General features: G+C 47.1%; 1 protein-coding gene across 1 annotated transcript in view; it reads right to left on the bottom strand.

Moving 5' to 3' along the window:
- The window catches only part of LOC144783220 (ADP-ribose glycohydrolase MACROD1-like), a 1,309,783-nt gene extending 1,291,813 nt beyond the window's left edge, over nucleotides 1-17,970 (bottom strand). The window contains exons 1-2 of the mRNA XM_078662310.1: nucleotides 17,934-17,970; nucleotides 17,715-17,744 (exon numbers count right to left, since the gene is read on the bottom strand). Coding sequence (XP_078518436.1) covers nucleotides 17,715-17,744; nucleotides 17,934-17,970 — 67 coding nt within the window. The remainder of the gene's footprint in view (nucleotides 1-17,714; nucleotides 17,745-17,933) is intronic.
- Nucleotides 17,971-18,338: the final 368 nt, after the last annotated feature.

The raw sequence follows: 18,338 nt of genomic DNA on the forward strand, positions 1-18,338 counted from the left end.
GAATACAGGCACCAACCAGCAACTCGACGTCTGCTTTGCCGCCGCCTCCCGCCGGAGCCCGAGCCCAGAGCCTGACAAGACCTGGATTCCCAGACATCTCACAGCCCGATCCACAGTCCCTGAAAAGAAGAGACCCATGGAGGCATCGAGAGACGTGGGACCGGCCATCTTGAAAGACCCCTGAGAAGCTGACTGCGCAGCACCCGAGGCACCCTCGATGCTGTGCTTTGGGGTTTGAGAAGCCCCACCACCGAGCAGCATTTGCACCGAAGATCAGCCTCCCAGCATCTCCACGATCTGCGTGGGGCCCTTTTGCACTTTGCCACTCGACGCGCCATCCCGGCCACTTGCCACGTGGCTAGCGGCCATCTTGGCAACGAAATCTACAATCTACACTGCTTGTCTGGTTGCTCCAGACTGGCCCTTGCTCCCCAGAAAAGGAGCACCCGCTCGGACCTTGCTGGTTTGAGTAATAAGCTTTTTCCACTTCCTGCGTGGCTTGCATTAGCCAAGGCCTGTTTGCTCCAATCAAGTTTCCGACACCGCCATCAGCTAGAGCCTTCGTGGGAAATCTCGTGATCGACTCCTGGACGTCCTTGACCTCTTCGTGTCCACATGGCTGCGGAGACAAGCTGCACCTCTTCACCTGTTTGCACCCGACATCGCCTGGTTCCATCCTGGTTCCACGGTAGTCACTGGCTAGTGACTTTGAACATTGTCCCCTCTGCATTCAGGTCTTCACATCTTCAGATCCATCCTTGGATCCACCGGAACTCTCCTCGACGACCCGCCTGCAGCATCTTCATCTCCAGGCACCATCGACCAGCGTGACGAAACCCGACACGACTTGGCACCTGTGCACCCGCTTCCTGTGGGTGAGGTAACTCAGCAACGCCGGTGTTCCTACACTGGTACACACCTCTAGTGCCTAGCTCTAAAGTTTCGTCCTTCTAGGTCCATCGGAAGGTTCCTTAAACACTAACTTTGTAACTTTTACGCACTATTGACTTAACATTGGTGCATGCGTGCACTTTAAGCACTGCACCGAGTCCCGCGGGCCTTTCCCGACTTCATCACTGTTAGTCCTCAACAGCTCCAGCGATTCCCCAGGCCCTAGGCCTTTTTCCTTTCCCATTGGTGGTTCTTATACCACTATTTTAGTATATGGTTTAAGTGGCCCCTAGGGCTCATCCATATTGTGCAACTTTTGTGTATTTAAACTGTGTTTTGTTTTAACGCATTTGCTTCTGTGCTCATAAAGAGTATAGGGGATATTTGTAGTAAATAAATATATATATATTTTCAATATATATCTGTGTGGTGTCCTTTCATTTTGTATTCAAGGGGATTGTGAATGGTAAAACAGCTTGCTTCCCATGCCTTTACAGAGTTTAGCCTAAGACTGCTTTGTCCACGCTACTAGGATAGCTGGTCTATAAGGTTGACTTACAACCAATCATCATAAGGGTTGCTTGGCATGGTACAAGGTGATCACTAGAACTAGTGAGCATCATATACCAGGCCAACTTCTCACATTGGTAAGCAGCGGTTGGGATTTGAGCTTGCTGTTGTTGTACCATTACAATCTTTGAGAGTATCATTTGAAAGATCATACAGGTACCTGTTAGGTACATATAAAACAAGACTAGTATACTTAAGTTCTACTGAACTATGGGCCAGATGTAGGAGCCAAAATACCGGTCGGTAACGGCCGAATTCGGCCGTTACCGACCGGTATTTGGGTTTTCAGATGTAGGGGCATATATTTTACAGAATCGGTAAATTTACCGATTCGGTAAATTTACCGATTCGGTAAATTTACCGATTCTGTAAAATACCGAATCGGTATTTTTTACCGATTCGGTATATCCAAATGTAGGTGGCACTCCTGAGAGTGCCACAGGCCTTACAGATTCGGTATTTTACCACCCAATCCAATTGGGTGGTAAAATACCGAATCCAGGTGTGCATGCACATGTGTGCATGCACACCTAGCCATGTGACAGACAGACATGCCCTTAGGGCATGTCTGTGTGCCACATGGCTCACATGCCCGTCTTTGGGGTGCTAGAGGGTGTCAAAGTGACACCCCCTGCACCCTTGCTAAAATCGGTATTTACCGATTCTGTAATTACAGAATCGGTATTTCCCATTGATTCCTATGGGCTTCAAAGCCCATAGGAATCAATGGGAAATACCGAATCTGTAATTACAGAATCGGTAAATACCGAATCTTAACGATTCGGTATTTACAGAATCTGTAATACCTACATCTCCCCCCTTCATATTTACCGACTCTTAAATACCAAATCGGTAAAATTCGGTATTTAAGAGTCGGTAAATATGAATTACCTACATCTGGCCCTTAGTTGTTGTAGAGGATAGGGAGTAGCACACCCTGACTACAACTACTAGATAGGTTTAGTAGGTAAACACCAGTGTAGGTAGATTGCAACATATCCACCCACACTAGAGCATTGTCTGGAGCAGAGGGGTCCACTGGACCTGTCCCTGTTGAGAGAGACCCTCCAAGGGCACCATCCAAATGTGCTATGCTTAATTTTAAAGAAATGAGGCAGCTGTGTACCTTAAGAGGTCTCAAGACGGGTCCAGCCCCTACCACAGCACACCTCAGAGAGCTTTTAGACCAGTCTAAAGCTCTAAAGACCTCTAAAACAGACCCCACAGGGAATGTTGAAGGAGGCTCTCCCACTGAAGATGATAATACTGACACCCCTGTCCCTGTTGTCCAGATAGATGAGGAAGACCAGAACACTGGAGATACTCAGCCTGAGGACGAGGAAGAGGAAGAAGAGGAGGAAGAAAGTGATTCTGATGATGAGAGACTTAGTCAGCTGCCAGCCAGAGGGCTTAGCCAGGCTAACTTAAGCCTATTTGGGACTGAGTCAGGGTCAAACCCACTCAGACCCCCAAGTGGACTTAACCAGGAGCAAAGGAGGAGGAGGAATCACTCAGGTGAATCCAATACTTCCCAAGTTTCTAGAGGTTCTCATGGTCACTCCAGAAGGGGGTTGACTAGCCCTCAGAGAAGGGAACATGAGGCCAAAATGAGACAGGCTGAGCTTAGGATCCAGAAGCAAGAACTAGAAGTTGCCCTGGCCAAAGAGAAACTTGCTAGAGCAAGACAGCCTAGAGAGGGTGGATTAGGATCCATGGTGGCAGCACTATCCCTAAGGATAAAGACAGGTCCTATGACAATAGAAACCTGAGTAAGATTGTGCCCCCCTACAAAGCTGGGGATGATATCCACAAATGGATGACTGCACTTGAGAGAGCCTGCAGAGTACAGCAGATCCCTCAGGAGCAGTGGGCAGCAATCTTGTTGTTCTCCTTTGAAGGTAGAGGCTGAGACAGACTCCTCACAGTTAGTGATGGTGATTCTAGAAACTACCTGGTCCTGAAGAGTGCTCTGATTGATGGGTTAGGCTTAACCACTGAACAGTACAGGTTAATGTTCAGAGACACCCAGAAGACACAGACTCAGGACTGGTCTGAATTTGTTGAATGTGCCACTAAGGCTCTGGAGGGATGGTTGCTGGGAAGTAAGGTTACAGACTATGAAGGATTGTACAATTTGCTTATGAGAGAACACATTTTAAATAATTGTCAGAACCAGCAGTTGCATCAACATTTGGTTGGCTCAGATCTGACCTCTCCCCAAGAATTGGGAAAGAGGGCAGACAAATGGGTTAGAACCAGAGTTAAGCAAAAGAACCAGAACCAGGGTGGTGACCAAAAGAAAACAGACCAGAAGGGTGGGGAGCAGAAAGCTAAAGACCAGAAGTCTTCAACAGGGCCCCAAACTAATACTGAGGGTGGGTCCCAAACTTCCAAGAAGAAGAAGAAAGAAGGTCAAAGAAAACCCTGGTGTAGTACTTGTAAAAACACCTCTCACTGGACCAGTGAGTGTAAAAAGGGTGGAGCCCCCAACACTGCAGCCCCTGAGGCACCTTCACCCAATAGTACAGTCAGCAGTGTTGGTCCACAAACTAAGGGGGTAGTAGGTATCACCTTGGGAACCGAGGGAGATTCTGGCCTAGTCAGAACCCCTACACAGGCTGTTCTGATTTGTGATGTGGAGATGGATTTGTCCACTACTGTCAGTCCCAGTAATCTGGGCAAGTACAGGCAGACGCCTTTGATTAATGAAAAAGTGGCTCAAGCATACAGGGACACATGTGCCAGTGTCACCATGGTGACACCTAGCTTTGTGGACCCTGGACAATACCTACCAGGTGATAATTACCTGGTGACCAATGCCAGCATAGTGTGGCACTTGTTAACTTTTCCTGGGGAGGGGTAACTGGCCTAAAAGAGTTGTGGTTAGTGCTGATCTCCCAGTAGAATGTTTGTTGGGCAATGACCTGGAGAACTCTCTATGGTCAGAAGTTGAGTACAGGACTCATGCAGAGATGTTAGGAATATCATCACATGTCCTTGCTGTGACCAGGTCACAGGTCAAAAGTGCCTCTCTGAACCTCAGGTCTTGGATCCTGGAACAATGGACCAAGCACATTCCAAGAAGAAGAACAGGAGGGTAAAGGCTGTGCCTTCCCAACTGCATACAAGTGAGGATCAGCCTTCACAGGAAGATGATCTTGAGACCCCTGAAGGAACTGTCCCTGAAGAGCTTGAACCTGATCAGGTTGAGTTTCTGGGGACAGGGGGACCTTCTAGGGCAGACGTGGGGCAGGCTCAGTTAACCTGTCCTTCTCTTGAACCCCTCAGACAGCAGGCTGCTGCTGAGGATGCTGGGAATGCTCAAGGTACCCATAAAGTATATTGGGATGATGGGCTCCTTTATTCAGAGGGTAGAGACCCCAAGCCTGGTACAACCAGGAGGTTGGTCATACCTCTGCAATTTAGGGGCTTCCTTCTTACCTTGGCCCATGATATTCCCTTAGCAGGACACCTAGGCCAGAATAAGACTTGGGACAGGCTTGTCTCTCACTTTCACTGGCCTCACATGTCTGAAGATACAAAGGAGTTTTGTCGCTCCTGTGTAACCTGCCAAGCCAGTGGCAAAGCAGGTGGAACAACAAAGCCCCCCCTGATACCACTACCTGTGGTGGGGATTGATATTGTAGGTCCAATGGATCCCCCTACAGCATCTGGGCACAGATTCATACTGGTGGTGGTGGACCATGCCACCAGGTACCCAGAGGCAATTCCACTTAGGACCACAACAGCTCCTGTTGTGGCCAGGGCCTTACTTGGAGTTTTCTCCAGAGTGGGGTTTCCTAAGGAGGTAGTATCTGATAGAGGTGCCAACTTCATGTCAGGATACTTAACAGCTGTGTGGAAGGAATGTGGTGTCAACTACAAGTTCACCACTCCCTATCATCCACAATGCAATGGGCTTGTTGAAAGATTTAACAAGACCCTAAAGGGTATGATCAAATGATTACCAGAAAAGCTCAGGCGAAGATGGGACATCCTTCTACCCTGCCTTCTGTTTGCTTACAGAGAGGTCCCACAAAAGGGGGTTGGCTTCAGCCCCTTTGAATTGTTGTTTGGGCACCCTGTAAGAGGACCCCTGTGTTTGGTGAGGGAAGGATGGGAGTTACCTCTCAAAAAGCCCAAGCAAGACATAGTGGACTATGTACTTGGTCTCCGCTCCAGGATGGCTGAGTACATGGAGAAGGCGAAATATAACAGAAGGGGGGAGAGAGAGAGTCAATGGATTCAGTCTCCCTGAACGTATACATAAACAAAGTGGAATCCACTCAAGGTGGTGGTGATCCTTAAAGTGATGGGGAAACACACAGTGTTGTTTAAATGCCCCTCACACACCAACAGGCCCCTTGGTGTCATGCTTCATCATCGGGGCCTTCGCACCCCTCTACGGGATGCGGCGTGCTACGACTCGCGGATACGCAGGAGCACTTTGAAGTGAACTATGTGTGGGGGTGTGTGTATATAGAACAAAAATGTGAGTGAGGTGAGGTGAAAAAAGTGAAAGGTTAAAAAATACCTGGCACGTGGGAGGAAAAATTATTTAATTTAATCCCCGGCTGGTATTATTAAAAGAAGTGCAGGGCGTGGTTAGATAGATACGAGTTAAGGTATCGAGAACCACTAGTAGAGTGTCAACATGTTTCGGAGGTCACAGCCTCCTTCTTCAGGACAAGGGTTATGCACTTACCCTCCCCTTACTCACATGCAGAATGTTAAAGTGTATTAAAAATTTACAAAATTACCACAATGTGTAATATTCCTAACAGTGTTTTATAGTGTTAGCGAATGCAGTTGCGCCCAGTTGGCGAAGAACCTGTGGAAAGAAATGCATAGGTAAATACATGCAAATGTCTCAGTTTCATACTTAGATCCTTAGCCTGAGATTTATACTTGGCAATGTCACTACAGTTCCGCCGAAGACGCAGGAACTGTCCATAGGGAAGGTTCTCCCTCAGATGACGTGGGTGGAAGCTGTCAAATCTGAGGAGACAGTTCCTGGCCGTTGGTTTGAAATGTGTTTCTGTTTTGAGCATTCCTGCTTCACAATAGATGTTTAGATCCAGAAAGACCATGCTTTGGTTAGACATCTGGTGAGTAAATTTTAAGAAGGCATTTTGGTTATTAAGCCAAACGGTAAAGTCAGTTACCGTAGTCACATCTCCTTCCCAGGTGACCAAAATATCGTCTATATACCTCCGCCAGGTGAGAATCCTCATCCTGTATGGGTTGTCTGGGTGGAGGATTTTAGTGGACTCTAGGTGATGGACATATAGTCCAGCCAGACTCGGGGCAAAAGTACTACCCATACTGGTCCCATGTTTTTGCCAGAAGAGGGTGCCCTCATACTCAAAAAAATTTTTGGTGAGCGCCAGTGTGTTTTTCTTTTCCTCACAGGGTCCCATTATTTTTGGTTTGACCTGGTGATACTCAGAGAAGGTTTCTTCTTCTCCATTGACCTGTCTGTGACATTTGCATGTATTTACCTATGCATTTCTTTCCACAGGTTCTTCGCCAACTGGGCGCAACTGCATTCGCTAACACTATAAAACACTGTTAGGAATATTACACATTGTGGTAATTTTGTAAATTTTTAATACACTTTAACATTCTGCATGTGAGTAAGGGGAGGGTAAGTGCATAACCCTTGTCCTGAAGAAGGAGGCTGTGACCTCCGAAACATGTTGACACTCTACTAGTGGTTCTCGATACCTTAACTCGTATCTATCTAACCACGCCCTGCACTTCTTTTAATAATACCAGCCGGGGATTAAATTAAATAATTTTTCCTCCCACGTGCCAGGTATTTTTTAACCTTTCACTTTTTTCACCTCACCTCACTCACATTTTTGTTCTATATACACACACCCCCACACATAGTTCACTTCAAAGTGCTCCTGCGTATCCGCGAGTCGTAGCACGCCGCATCCCGTAGAGGGGTGCGAAGGCCCCGATGATGAAGCATGACACCAAGGGGCCTGTTGGTGTGTGAGGGGCATTTAAACAACACTGTGTGTTTCCCCATCACTTTAAGGATCACCACCACCTTGAGTGGATTCCACTTTGTTTATGTATACATGGAGAAGGCATCAAAAAACCTTGAGGCTAGCCAAGAATTACAGAAAGCTTGGCATGACCAACAGGCTGTCTTGACTGAGTACCAGCCTGGACAGAAAGTATGGGTGTTGGAGCCAGTGGCCCCAGCAGCACTCCAAGACAAATGGTCTGGACCCCATACTATCATTGAAAAGAAGGGAGAGGTTACCTACTTGGTGGACCTAGGAACTCCCAGGAGCCCCCACAGGGTGCTCCATGTTAACAGGCTGAAAGCATATGTTGACAGGGCAGACATGGGCTTGCTCATGGCTACAGATGAGGGGCAGGAGGAAGAGAGTGACCCTCTCCCAGACCTGCTGACTCAGAACCCTGAGGGTGGCTCAGTGATGGTGTGGCCTTAGATGGCAGCCTCACTGAACATCAGCAAAATGACTGTAGACAAGTTTTGCAGTCATATAGACATATGTTCTCCCTGACACCCAGTCAGACTAACTGGTGTACCCATGTGGTGGACACTGGTGACAGTCTTCCTGTGAAAACAAGATTTACAGGCAACCTGACCATGTCAGAGATTGTATCAAGACTGAGGTGCAAAAGATGCTGGAATTAGGTGTTATTGAGCCTTCAGAGAGCCCCTGGGCTAGCCCAGTGGTTATGGTCCCCAAACCTCACACCAAAGATGGAAAGAGAGAGATGAGGTTCTGTGTGGATTACAGAGGACTCAATGCTGTCACCAGGACAGATGCACATCCTATTCCAAGGGCAGATGAGCTCATAGACAAATTGGCTTCTGCCAAGTATTTGAGCACATTTGACTTGACAGCTGGCTACTGGCAAATCAGGTTAGCTGAGGAGTCTAAAGCCAAGACAGCATTTTCTACCCCAGGTGGGCATTACCAATTTGTGGTGATGCCCTTTGGTTTGAAAAATGCACCTGCCACCTTCCAAAGGTTGGTGAATCAAGTCCTTACTGGGTTAGATGACTTTTGCGCAGCATATCTGGATGATATTGCTGTCTTCAGCTCCACCTGGGAGGATCACCTGGTCCACCTGAAGGAAGTGCTAGAGGCTCTGCAAAAGGCAGGCCTCACTATCAAGGCCACCAAGTGCCAGATAGGGCAGAGTAAAGTTGTATACTTGGGCCACCTTGTAGGTGGAGGCCAAGTTCAACCACTGGAGAGTAAGATCCAGACCATAAAGGACTGGTCCCCTCCAACTACCCAGACTCAGGTCAGAGCTTTCTTGGGCCTGACTGGGTACTACAGGAAGTTTGTTAAGAACTATGGGTCCATTGTGACTCCTCTTAATGATCTGACATCCAAGAAGATGCCCAAAAAGGTTCAGTGGACAGTAAACTGTCACAAGGCATTTGATGACCTGAAGAAGGCCATGTGCTCTGCACCTATCCAGAAGAGTCCTGACTACTCAAGAGAGTTCATTGTCCAAACAGATGCTTCTGAGTTGGGAGTGGGAGCTGTGCTTTCACAACTTAATGTAGATGGTCAAGACCAGCCCATTGCTTTTATTAGCAGAAGGCTGACCCCCAGAGAGAAACGTCGGTCAGCCACTGAGAGGGAGGCCTTTGCTGTGGTGTGGGCCCTGAAGAAGTTGAGACCATACTTGTTTGGCACTCACTTCAAGATTCAGACCGACCATAAGCCCCTCTTATGGCTTAATCAGATGAAGGGTGAAAACCCCAAACTGCTCAGGTGGTCAATTTCCCTACAGGGGATGGACTTTACAGTGGAGCACCGCCCAGGGACTGACCATGGTAATGCAGATGGTCTCTCCAGGTACTTCCACTTAGAACATGAAGACACAACTGGTCAAGGTTAGTCTAATGTCCCTGCGTTTGGGGGGGGTTGTGTAGGAGAGTAGGGTCTGCTATCCTGTGGTCACCCCAAATTTTTGCTTTTTGCTTCACTGGTTTATGACAATGTGGCTGTGGGCCTGCTAATCAGACCCACAGCCTGCTGTTCTCTCGCTAAATTAATGCCAATGCACATTAGGTGCATTACGAAATTGGAACTGGTTCACCTTATTGGCCCCTGTAACAGTGCACCCCAGGTACCCAGGGCATATGTGCTTCCAAGGCCTACCAGGGGCTGCAGCACGTATTGTGCCACCCCTGGCCTGGCCTCCATATTTGACACAACTGGCTGATCACTCAGCTGGGGTAAGTCGGTGTAATCACCCCTTACTTAGGTATAGTATGCCTATATCTAACCTAAAATGGACACATATGTTCCTATCAGCCACTCCTATGGAAGGCCTCTTCAATCCTGGAGGCAGAGTGCTTGGAAATATGTGAGATGGTGCTCTGGCATGAGCTGAGCCTGTCTGCAGCTTTCGGAACCAAGTCCTTTAGCTGTTCTATGATACTGCCATACCATATACTCTTAAGTGCATTATGAACCTCGCGGTTAAATGCTATCTTTGGTTTGGCTTTATCAAAACATGTCGAGTAAGGTGTCATACGAATTGGAATACTACCCCCTCGCCAGTTCTGGCGACGGGTGTAGCATTCCACCCTTCTAGAGGGACACGACATGTACCTAACCTGAACCCCGGTTAAAGTTAAACGTGAGCCTTAGCATCACAAAATGGATGCTGCCACCACAGACACAAGTCTGACCTCCTGCTGCTGGGAGTCCTTCCAGCGAGGGAGGCTTGGACAAAGGGTTTCCTGCCTTGGGAGGTGCTAGCACCACCCCAGACAGGATTTTGTGTATTGGGTAGGACAGGGCTGAATAGAATCAGACATGCCTGGGGCACACAAGGTGTCCCTGTGCATATGCCAGTTCAAACCGGTGCTGGGGCTCTCCAGCCCCAGTCTTGGCGCGAAGCTGGACAAAGGAAAGGGGGTGTAACCACCCCCCTTCCTGGTCCCACCCAGAGGAGGGACCTAGCAGGTAATCCGGCCCCTAGATTTGGAATAAGAGTAGTAGCTGTGTCCCAAGACTTCAGATCATCCTGAACTCGACTTGAAACTAAGAAGAAAACTGGACTTCGACATTCTGCTGCACAGAAGTCTGAAGAGAATCTCCCTTGTGGCCAAGGAGTGACCACCCTGTGAATACAGGCACCAACCAGCAACTCGACGTCTGCTTTGCCGCCGCCTCCCGCCGGAGCCGGAGCCCAGAGCCTGACAAGACTTGGATTCCCAGACATCTCACAGCTCGATCCACTGTCCCTGAAAAGAAGAGACCCGTGGAGGCATCGAGAGACGTGGGACCGGCCATCTTGAAAGACCCCCGAGAAGCTGACTGCGCAGCACCCGAGGCACCCTCGACGCTGTGCTTTGGGGTTTGAGAAGCCCCACCACCGAGCAGCATTTGCACCGAAGATCAGCCCCCCAGCATCTCCACGATCTGCGTGGGGCCCTTTTGCACTTTGCCACTTGACGCGCCATCCCGGCCACTTGCCACGTGGCTAGCGGCCATCTTGGCGACGAAATCTACAATCTACACTGCTGGTCTGGTTGCTCCAGACTGGCCCTTGCTCCCCTGAAAAGGAGCACCCGCTCGGACCTTGCTGGTTCGAGTAATAAGCTTTTTCCACTTCTTGCGTGGCTTGCATTAGCCAAGGCCTGTTTGCTCCAATCAAGTTGCCGACACCGCCATCAGCTAGAACCTTCGTGGGACAGCTCGTGATCAACTCCTGGACGTCCTTGACCTCTTCGTGTCCACGTGGCTGCGGAGACAAGCTGCACCTCTTCACCTGTTTGCACCCGACATCGCCTGGTTCCATCCTGGTTCCACGGTAGTCACTGGCTAGTGACTTTGAACATTGTCCCCTCTGCTTTCAGGTCTTCACATCTTCAGATCCATCTTTGGATCCACCGGAACTCTCCTCGACGACCCGCCTGCAGCATCTTCATCTCCAGGCACCATCGACCTGCGTGACGAAACCCGACACGACTTGGCACCTGTGCACCCGCTTCCTGTGGGTGAGGTAACTCAGCAACGCCGGTGTTCCTACACTGGTACACACCTCTAGTGCCTAGCTCTAAAGTTTTGTCCTTCTAGGTCCATCGGAAGGTTCCTTAAACACTAACTTTGTAACTTTTACGCACTATTGACTCAACATTGGTGCATGCGTGCACTTTAAGCACTGCACCCGAGACCCGTGGGCCTTTCCCGACTTCATCACTGTTAGTCCTGAACAGCTCCAGCGATTCCCCAGGCCCTAGGCCTATTTCCTTTCCCATTGGTGGTTCTTATACCACTATTTTAGTATATGGTTTAAGTGGCCCTTAGGGCTCATCCATATTGTGCAACTTTTGTGTATTTAAACTGTGTTTTGTTTTAACGCATTTGCTGCTGTGCTCATAAAGAGTATAGGGGATATTTGTAGTAAATAAATATATATATATTTTCAATATATATCTGTGTGGTGTCCTTTCATTTGGTATTCAAGGGGATTGTGTATGGTAAAACAGCTTGCTTCACATGCCTTTACAGAGTTTAGCCTAAGACTGCTTTGTCCACGCTACTAGGATAGCTGGTCTATAAGGTTGACTTACAACCAATCATCATAAGGTTTGCTTGGCATGGTACAAGGTGATCACTAGAACTAGTGAGCATCATATACCAGGCCAACTTCTCACAATGAATAACCATCTAAGGCTCAATATTGCAAAGACAGAGATTATGACATGTGGATAAAGGCAAAATCACTAGCGTATCACCATATTGCCTAAGAAACGTGAAGCCCCTCCAAAAACACAAAGAGAAGTTAGAAACTTTGGGGTAGCCATGGATTAAGACCTATCCGTGATAACTCATGGTAAACAGGTCACAAAGGGTGCCTTCTACACAATGAAGATTCTATACTGCATCTTCCCATACTTTGCATACCACTATAAACTGCAAGCCATCCCCACACTTGTATTCTCTGATCTTGACTATTCCAACAGCCTATACCTTGGTGTACCTGCATTCATTATACAAAATATACAACTGATTTAAAATGCTGCTGCAAGGCTTCTTCTCTGCCTTCACCTAAGAGAATGCATGACTCCAGTCCTGCAAACGCTCCACTGGCTGCCAATAGCTAGAAGGGCAGTGTTCACTGCACTCTGCGTTGTCCACAGAGCCTCTCAAGGAAAAGGACCACTATGCCTACAAGTTAAATTCAAGCAATACAAACAAAACAGAACACTCAAGGCTCACACCACTTATCATCATGCCACTTTGCCATAGGAAATCCATAGGAGGCACTGCTTTCACAGTACAAGCCAACTCACTACTAGCTAACATTTCAGACTCCAATGAAATGCGAAGCTGGAGTCTTCTTCCACAGGCATGCTGGGCAGATGTGGATAAAGGGTGAAATCATTTGCTATCAGTGCTTTTATTGTTGATGTGTCGTTGCCTCTGATGCCACGTGCACAGGTAATCTGGCAGGAGCTGGAAACTGTGGCCAAGAATTAACAAGAATGGTGCCTGGAAATCAACGCCCAAACAAGTTTCTTTCATTAAGATACCAATGCCATCAATAAGCAGTGACATGAATGGGTCAGGGGAAAAGGGTAGTCATTTAAGCCAAGGATGCAAGACCTCTACAAATGGGTCACTACTAAAGGTGAACTGAGAAATGACGGTGCATCTGCAGCCCGTGTGTACTCTGAACATTCAGCTGAACCTCAAGATGCCAAATTACAGGAACAATATTGATCTGTGTGCCTCAAACCTAGATCTGACAACGTTTTGGGAAATTAGCGTCCTGCTCTCTCCAGCAGTCCAGGGTTTAAATGCTACTTAATCCCCAATCACATATGGCCATCACTCACTCACTGACTCCTCCCCCACCACCCAACACCGACCCTTGTGAAGAATGATTCCCTCACTAATGTCTCTTAAAAAACTTCCGGTATCAGGGTTCACCCGCGGGGGTCTTTCAGCAGAATACTGCTGCAATTGGAGAAGGCAGAGGAACCCAACACCACCTTACAACACAGCCAAGCTCCACTGCACCACAGACAACCCAAGTAGGATGGCATCAAATACCCAGAGCTGGCAAGGCACAGAGTCGGGGTTGGACATTTAGATGACATACAGTTTGCTGCCCAAGTTGAGATGACCGAATTCTTCTTCTCACCCAGTTTACCTGTCCGCAGAACCTGGGCATTCGTGAGGGCTCCTAAGTTAAGAAAGCATGATAGACTCCTACCTAGGGCTGCCCCAGGTCACCAAGCTTAGCGTATATGTGAGGTCGTGGTAAGGCAGAGTGAGGTAGCTTGTTTTCTGCTGAGTGCACGTTTTACATTAACTCTTTTACCTTGTTAGTAAGCACAGTTTTCTTAAAAAACATGTTTCTGTGCAAGAAATGCCCGAATAATTCTTTATTTGTTTGTGAGTAACACTTACAGTAAGATCTCAAGAACCTTTGTATTTTGCATATAATTGGGACCCTTCTTATACTAATATGTTAGAATCTAAAACTGCAGAGATAATACTGCTACACAATGTGCTTCATAATGGTGCATAATTTAGCATTTCTTGATGAATAATTTAGTCAAACCTGCTGCATAATTTGATCCTCCTCCAATGCATAATTTCACTTGACTGCGGAGAGGAGCTAGATAAACATTCCAGTAACCCTTATTCCGAGACTTAGGCACCATAACACCTGTAGCGCTCCTTCAGAAGCATTATCATGGGTAATAATATACCACCCTTTGTGCATTGTGACCCAAAAGGTATCTGCAATCAAATCATTCTGCAATCATATCATTTACCACAGGAGTACTGTACCCATTATTAATTGTGGGGCTTGGTTCAAAACAATGATTTAAATATTTTTGCTATTGTTTTCTTGCCTTTTTTCTTTTCTTTTATTATGTTGTGGTTCCAGATACGTGGGCCAGAGAAAAGGGCTACTGTCTTGCAACTATCTTAATATGGATAGATATCACATTAATAGTTATGACATCACTTGCTTAATCCTTTTGGGAATAATTACCATGGGTAAATTGGATTTGCCGGTCAAAAAGTAGTAATGTAAGTATGGGTAGATTGTACATGATTCACAAAAAAGGAAGCGGAACATGGAGGTAAGTTTCACGTGTGCATCCTGTATGCAACACATTTGCATATTCAACGCAGAAGGAATACTTGGTGCTCCCTGGGGAGCGCCGGAAGAGTGGCCAAGGACATGCAGTGAAAATGAAGTGGATATCACAAAAATAAGAAGCTATTTGGGGGTCTACAAATGCAGTTTCCATGCTTATCTTTGAGCAGGCGCTTCACCCCATTATCAAAGGACTAAGGGGATGTAACAGAATCACACCCACCCTTAAAATACTCTGTTTTGCAGCTCTATAGCTTGGTGTAAATTGATTTTCTGCTGCAACATTTACTTGGCATTCCACAATAAGATCCCACCATACCTGGCCAACAAGCCCAAGGACTCAGGAGCAACCCCAAAGCCAGCAGCAGCCCCATCAAGCCAGAGACCTAGAAGTGCACGTAGAAGAAGCCCAGATGGCTCACCTCCCGCTGCGCCTGGCACACCTGCTGCACCTGGTAGTATGGCGCAACATCCCAGTCCAGAATCATAGGCAAAAGGCAACTCTTTAAACAGCACCTCCCCACTCCCTGACCCTCTGCATATCACCATCCTATCTGCCTCTAACAGGACACCTCCATGGCTAGCTTGCCTTTAGTACAGAGCTCTGTTGCTATGGAGCTGGGGTCACGCTTTATGTATCTCATCTCATACATATGTTTCTGTGGATCAAACTTAATCCCAAATGGCTGAAGTATCATTTTTATAGCAGAATTGGCAAAGGGCTTCAATCTGTGTATTTTTCACAAGATGTGCCTATCAAGTGGCACCAACATTCACAGTTCATACACAGAAGAGGAAACAGGAGGGGAGAGGAGTTGGCCTAACAGCTAGGGCGGTCGACCTCGAATCTGGGGAACTGGGTTCGAGTCTCGGCAAAGACGCAGATATTCTGTGGTTCTGGACAAATCACTTACAGCCAGATTCATGAAAAAAGAATCGGCTCGCAAAGGGCCAGATTCTGAGAATCTGGCCCTTTGCGAGCGCTATTTTTGCATTTGGGATTCATCATCCCAAATGCAAAAATCGCACTTTTAGAAATCGCTAAATTGCGAAGAATTGCATTTAAGGAATCTCAATTTGAGATTCCTTAAATGCAATTCAAGAACCATTTTAAAATTGTGAATTCGCAATCTGGGGCCGCTATTTACCGCGAAGTCTAACTACGTGGTAAATAGCGAAAACTTAGAAAAATGCACTTTAGTGCATTTTTCTAAGTTGTATGTTACACACACACATGTCCTTTGGACATGTGTGTGCGCAACACCAGTGTACATTAGCATTTATGGGGTGCTACAGGGTGTCCTTTGGACACCCTGGCACCCTTGAAATCGCTTCCTTATTTGCGATTCGCTGAATTGCGAATCGCAAATAAGGCATGACTCCCCATTCATTCCTATGGGAATGGGAAAGCCATTCCTTATTTGCGATTAGCAATTAGCGAATCGCAAATAAGGAAGCAGTAGAAATCGCAAAAAATATTGCGATTTCTACATGAATCCCGTTTTGCGAGTCTTTAATAGCGATTCCTTAAAAATCGCTATTAAGGACTCGCAAAACATGAGCATGATGAATCTGGGGGATAATCTACCCGTGCCTAATAAAAAACAAAACAATTAAAGCGCTCTGATACCCGATTCGGGTCAAGTACGCACTATATAAAACTCTGTAAAAAAAAAAATTTAAACATTGAAAGAAACCCATGTTTCCTAGCCATGAGTATGCATTGCTTAGAGAACCAACATGCATGTTTAGTGAAATAGCCACACACTTGACCTGCACTTGATTGTCATGCTTAACCATGCATGCATGCATTACCGCACAACTAAAATGCATTCATGTGAAATCAAGGAAATGCAAATGACACACACATGAGTCTAAACTCTGAATGTATCAGGCCCACAACGGTCACACATGCGCAGTAAAAATCTACCGAGCACCTGGATCTTGTCCCAGAGAATGACTCAGGGCTGCCCCAAGGTCAGCCTAGGAGACAAAGTCAACTGCCCAAGCTCATTCATGTTGCTGAGTTGGATCTGAAATGTGCGTCATTACTTTACACCCGTGAGATTTCAATGCCAGGGGCATGCATTTTGTCAGTTGAGGCTGAGAAGGGGGAAAAAGGGAAGGGGAGACGATGAATGGCTTTGATTCCCCATCCAAATGTGTACTTCCCTATTTTAGGTCTGGCTTGAAACACCCGTTGCTAACACTGTTTTAAAACACACACACAATGAGCTTTTGCTCTGCACGGACGAGTGTCGTTCTCTCTCCTCAGGCTATTGGCTGATTGGAGTATCATTCCACTGCCTATCGAGTGATTTCACTGCCATGCGGGCGGACTAATATACATATTAAGGGTACACAGAATTATCCTACATCATCTAATGGATGCATCGTATTCTGAAATAATAGTTTTTTTCTTTTGTGTCTTTTCACTGCCGTAGTCTTTTTAAAAATGTTTTATTCAGGCTCAAACGCGAGCCACACATAATAGCTTTCCCAGTGCCTATATTCATCTGCTGGGCCTCTAATTGGTATTATTAGTCGTGTGCTCAGGGCAGCACGTGTCTTTGAAATAATTTTATTTTAGCTGTAAGAAATATTTCGTGGGTGCTGTTGAATGGGGAATGTCTCTTTTTCGGCGTTAAAATGCCACGACGCCTTGCTCACACACCTTTACACCAAGGGAGCCCTTATTTAGCCTTTAATGCCCCCTTACTAAGGTACTGAGAGCACACGCAACTTTTAAGAGGCGTCGCCTTGATTCCATCTACATTTCACCTCAGCTCAAATATCAGCGCGCGACAGCCAACGTCTTTAATTACTGCGTCTCGTCAAGAGAAAAAGAAGAAAAAAATCGAAAAAGCCCAGAGCCTGTCTGCAAATATTTAAGCACCAAAACGTCACATTTAAATTGCAAATCTTTACTGTCATCTTAGTTTAATTCCACCGCAGCAGCAGCAGAGAAAACGGCAAACAAATTAGCGAGCTTGTCGTCTCCGATCGAAGAGGAGGGGGAGAGTGAAGGGAGGAAAAAAGGCGGGCGCCTGGAAACACACAACTTGAAGGGCCACAGCAAGCGGGGACACTTAAAGTATGGGTCTTACCTCCGCCGCCTCCCAGGAGGGAACTGTTGGCTGAAACGAGAAAACAGCACAGAAACTGTTAAAATAGCAGAAATGCATCAGTATTTTTAAACAATGTGACGGGATGTTATAAGTCTTTTTAACACAAGCCCAGGCAAATACAGCACGTATATACAGAGTGAAATAAATTTACTTCTATCGGTTTCATATTTGCCAAAGCAATCATCAATGCCAATGTACCCGATTTCAGGGCACTAAGCAGGGCCGGACTGGCCATAGCGGGCACCGGGCAATCCCCGGTGCGCCGCATGGGTGGGGGCTGGTTCTGGGCCCCTGGGGGCCGTTTTTGTTACAGGGTCGTTTTTGCAGCATAGCTGCAAAATCTGCCCTGTAGCAAAATCGGCCGAAAACCGGCGCAGGCAAAGAGCTTGGCGGCACCCACAACCCCCCTGAGTGGGGAGGGGGGGAGGGCCGGCCGAGCACTTTGCCGGGGCCGGTTTTGCTTCCCATTCCGGCCTTGCTAAGGCCCTGATTATGATGGTGGTCGGTCAGACTTCCAAATGCTATTGTGGCGGTCAGGAGACACCCCGACAAGCAGTCAGCAGTCTGACTGCTGCATTATGATGCGACCGCCGGGCTGGCAGT

This window comes from Lissotriton helveticus, chromosome 9 (assembly GCF_964261635.1).
Source record: "Lissotriton helveticus chromosome 9, aLisHel1.1, whole genome shotgun sequence".
NCBI lineage: Eukaryota > Metazoa > Chordata > Amphibia > Caudata > Salamandridae > Lissotriton > Lissotriton helveticus.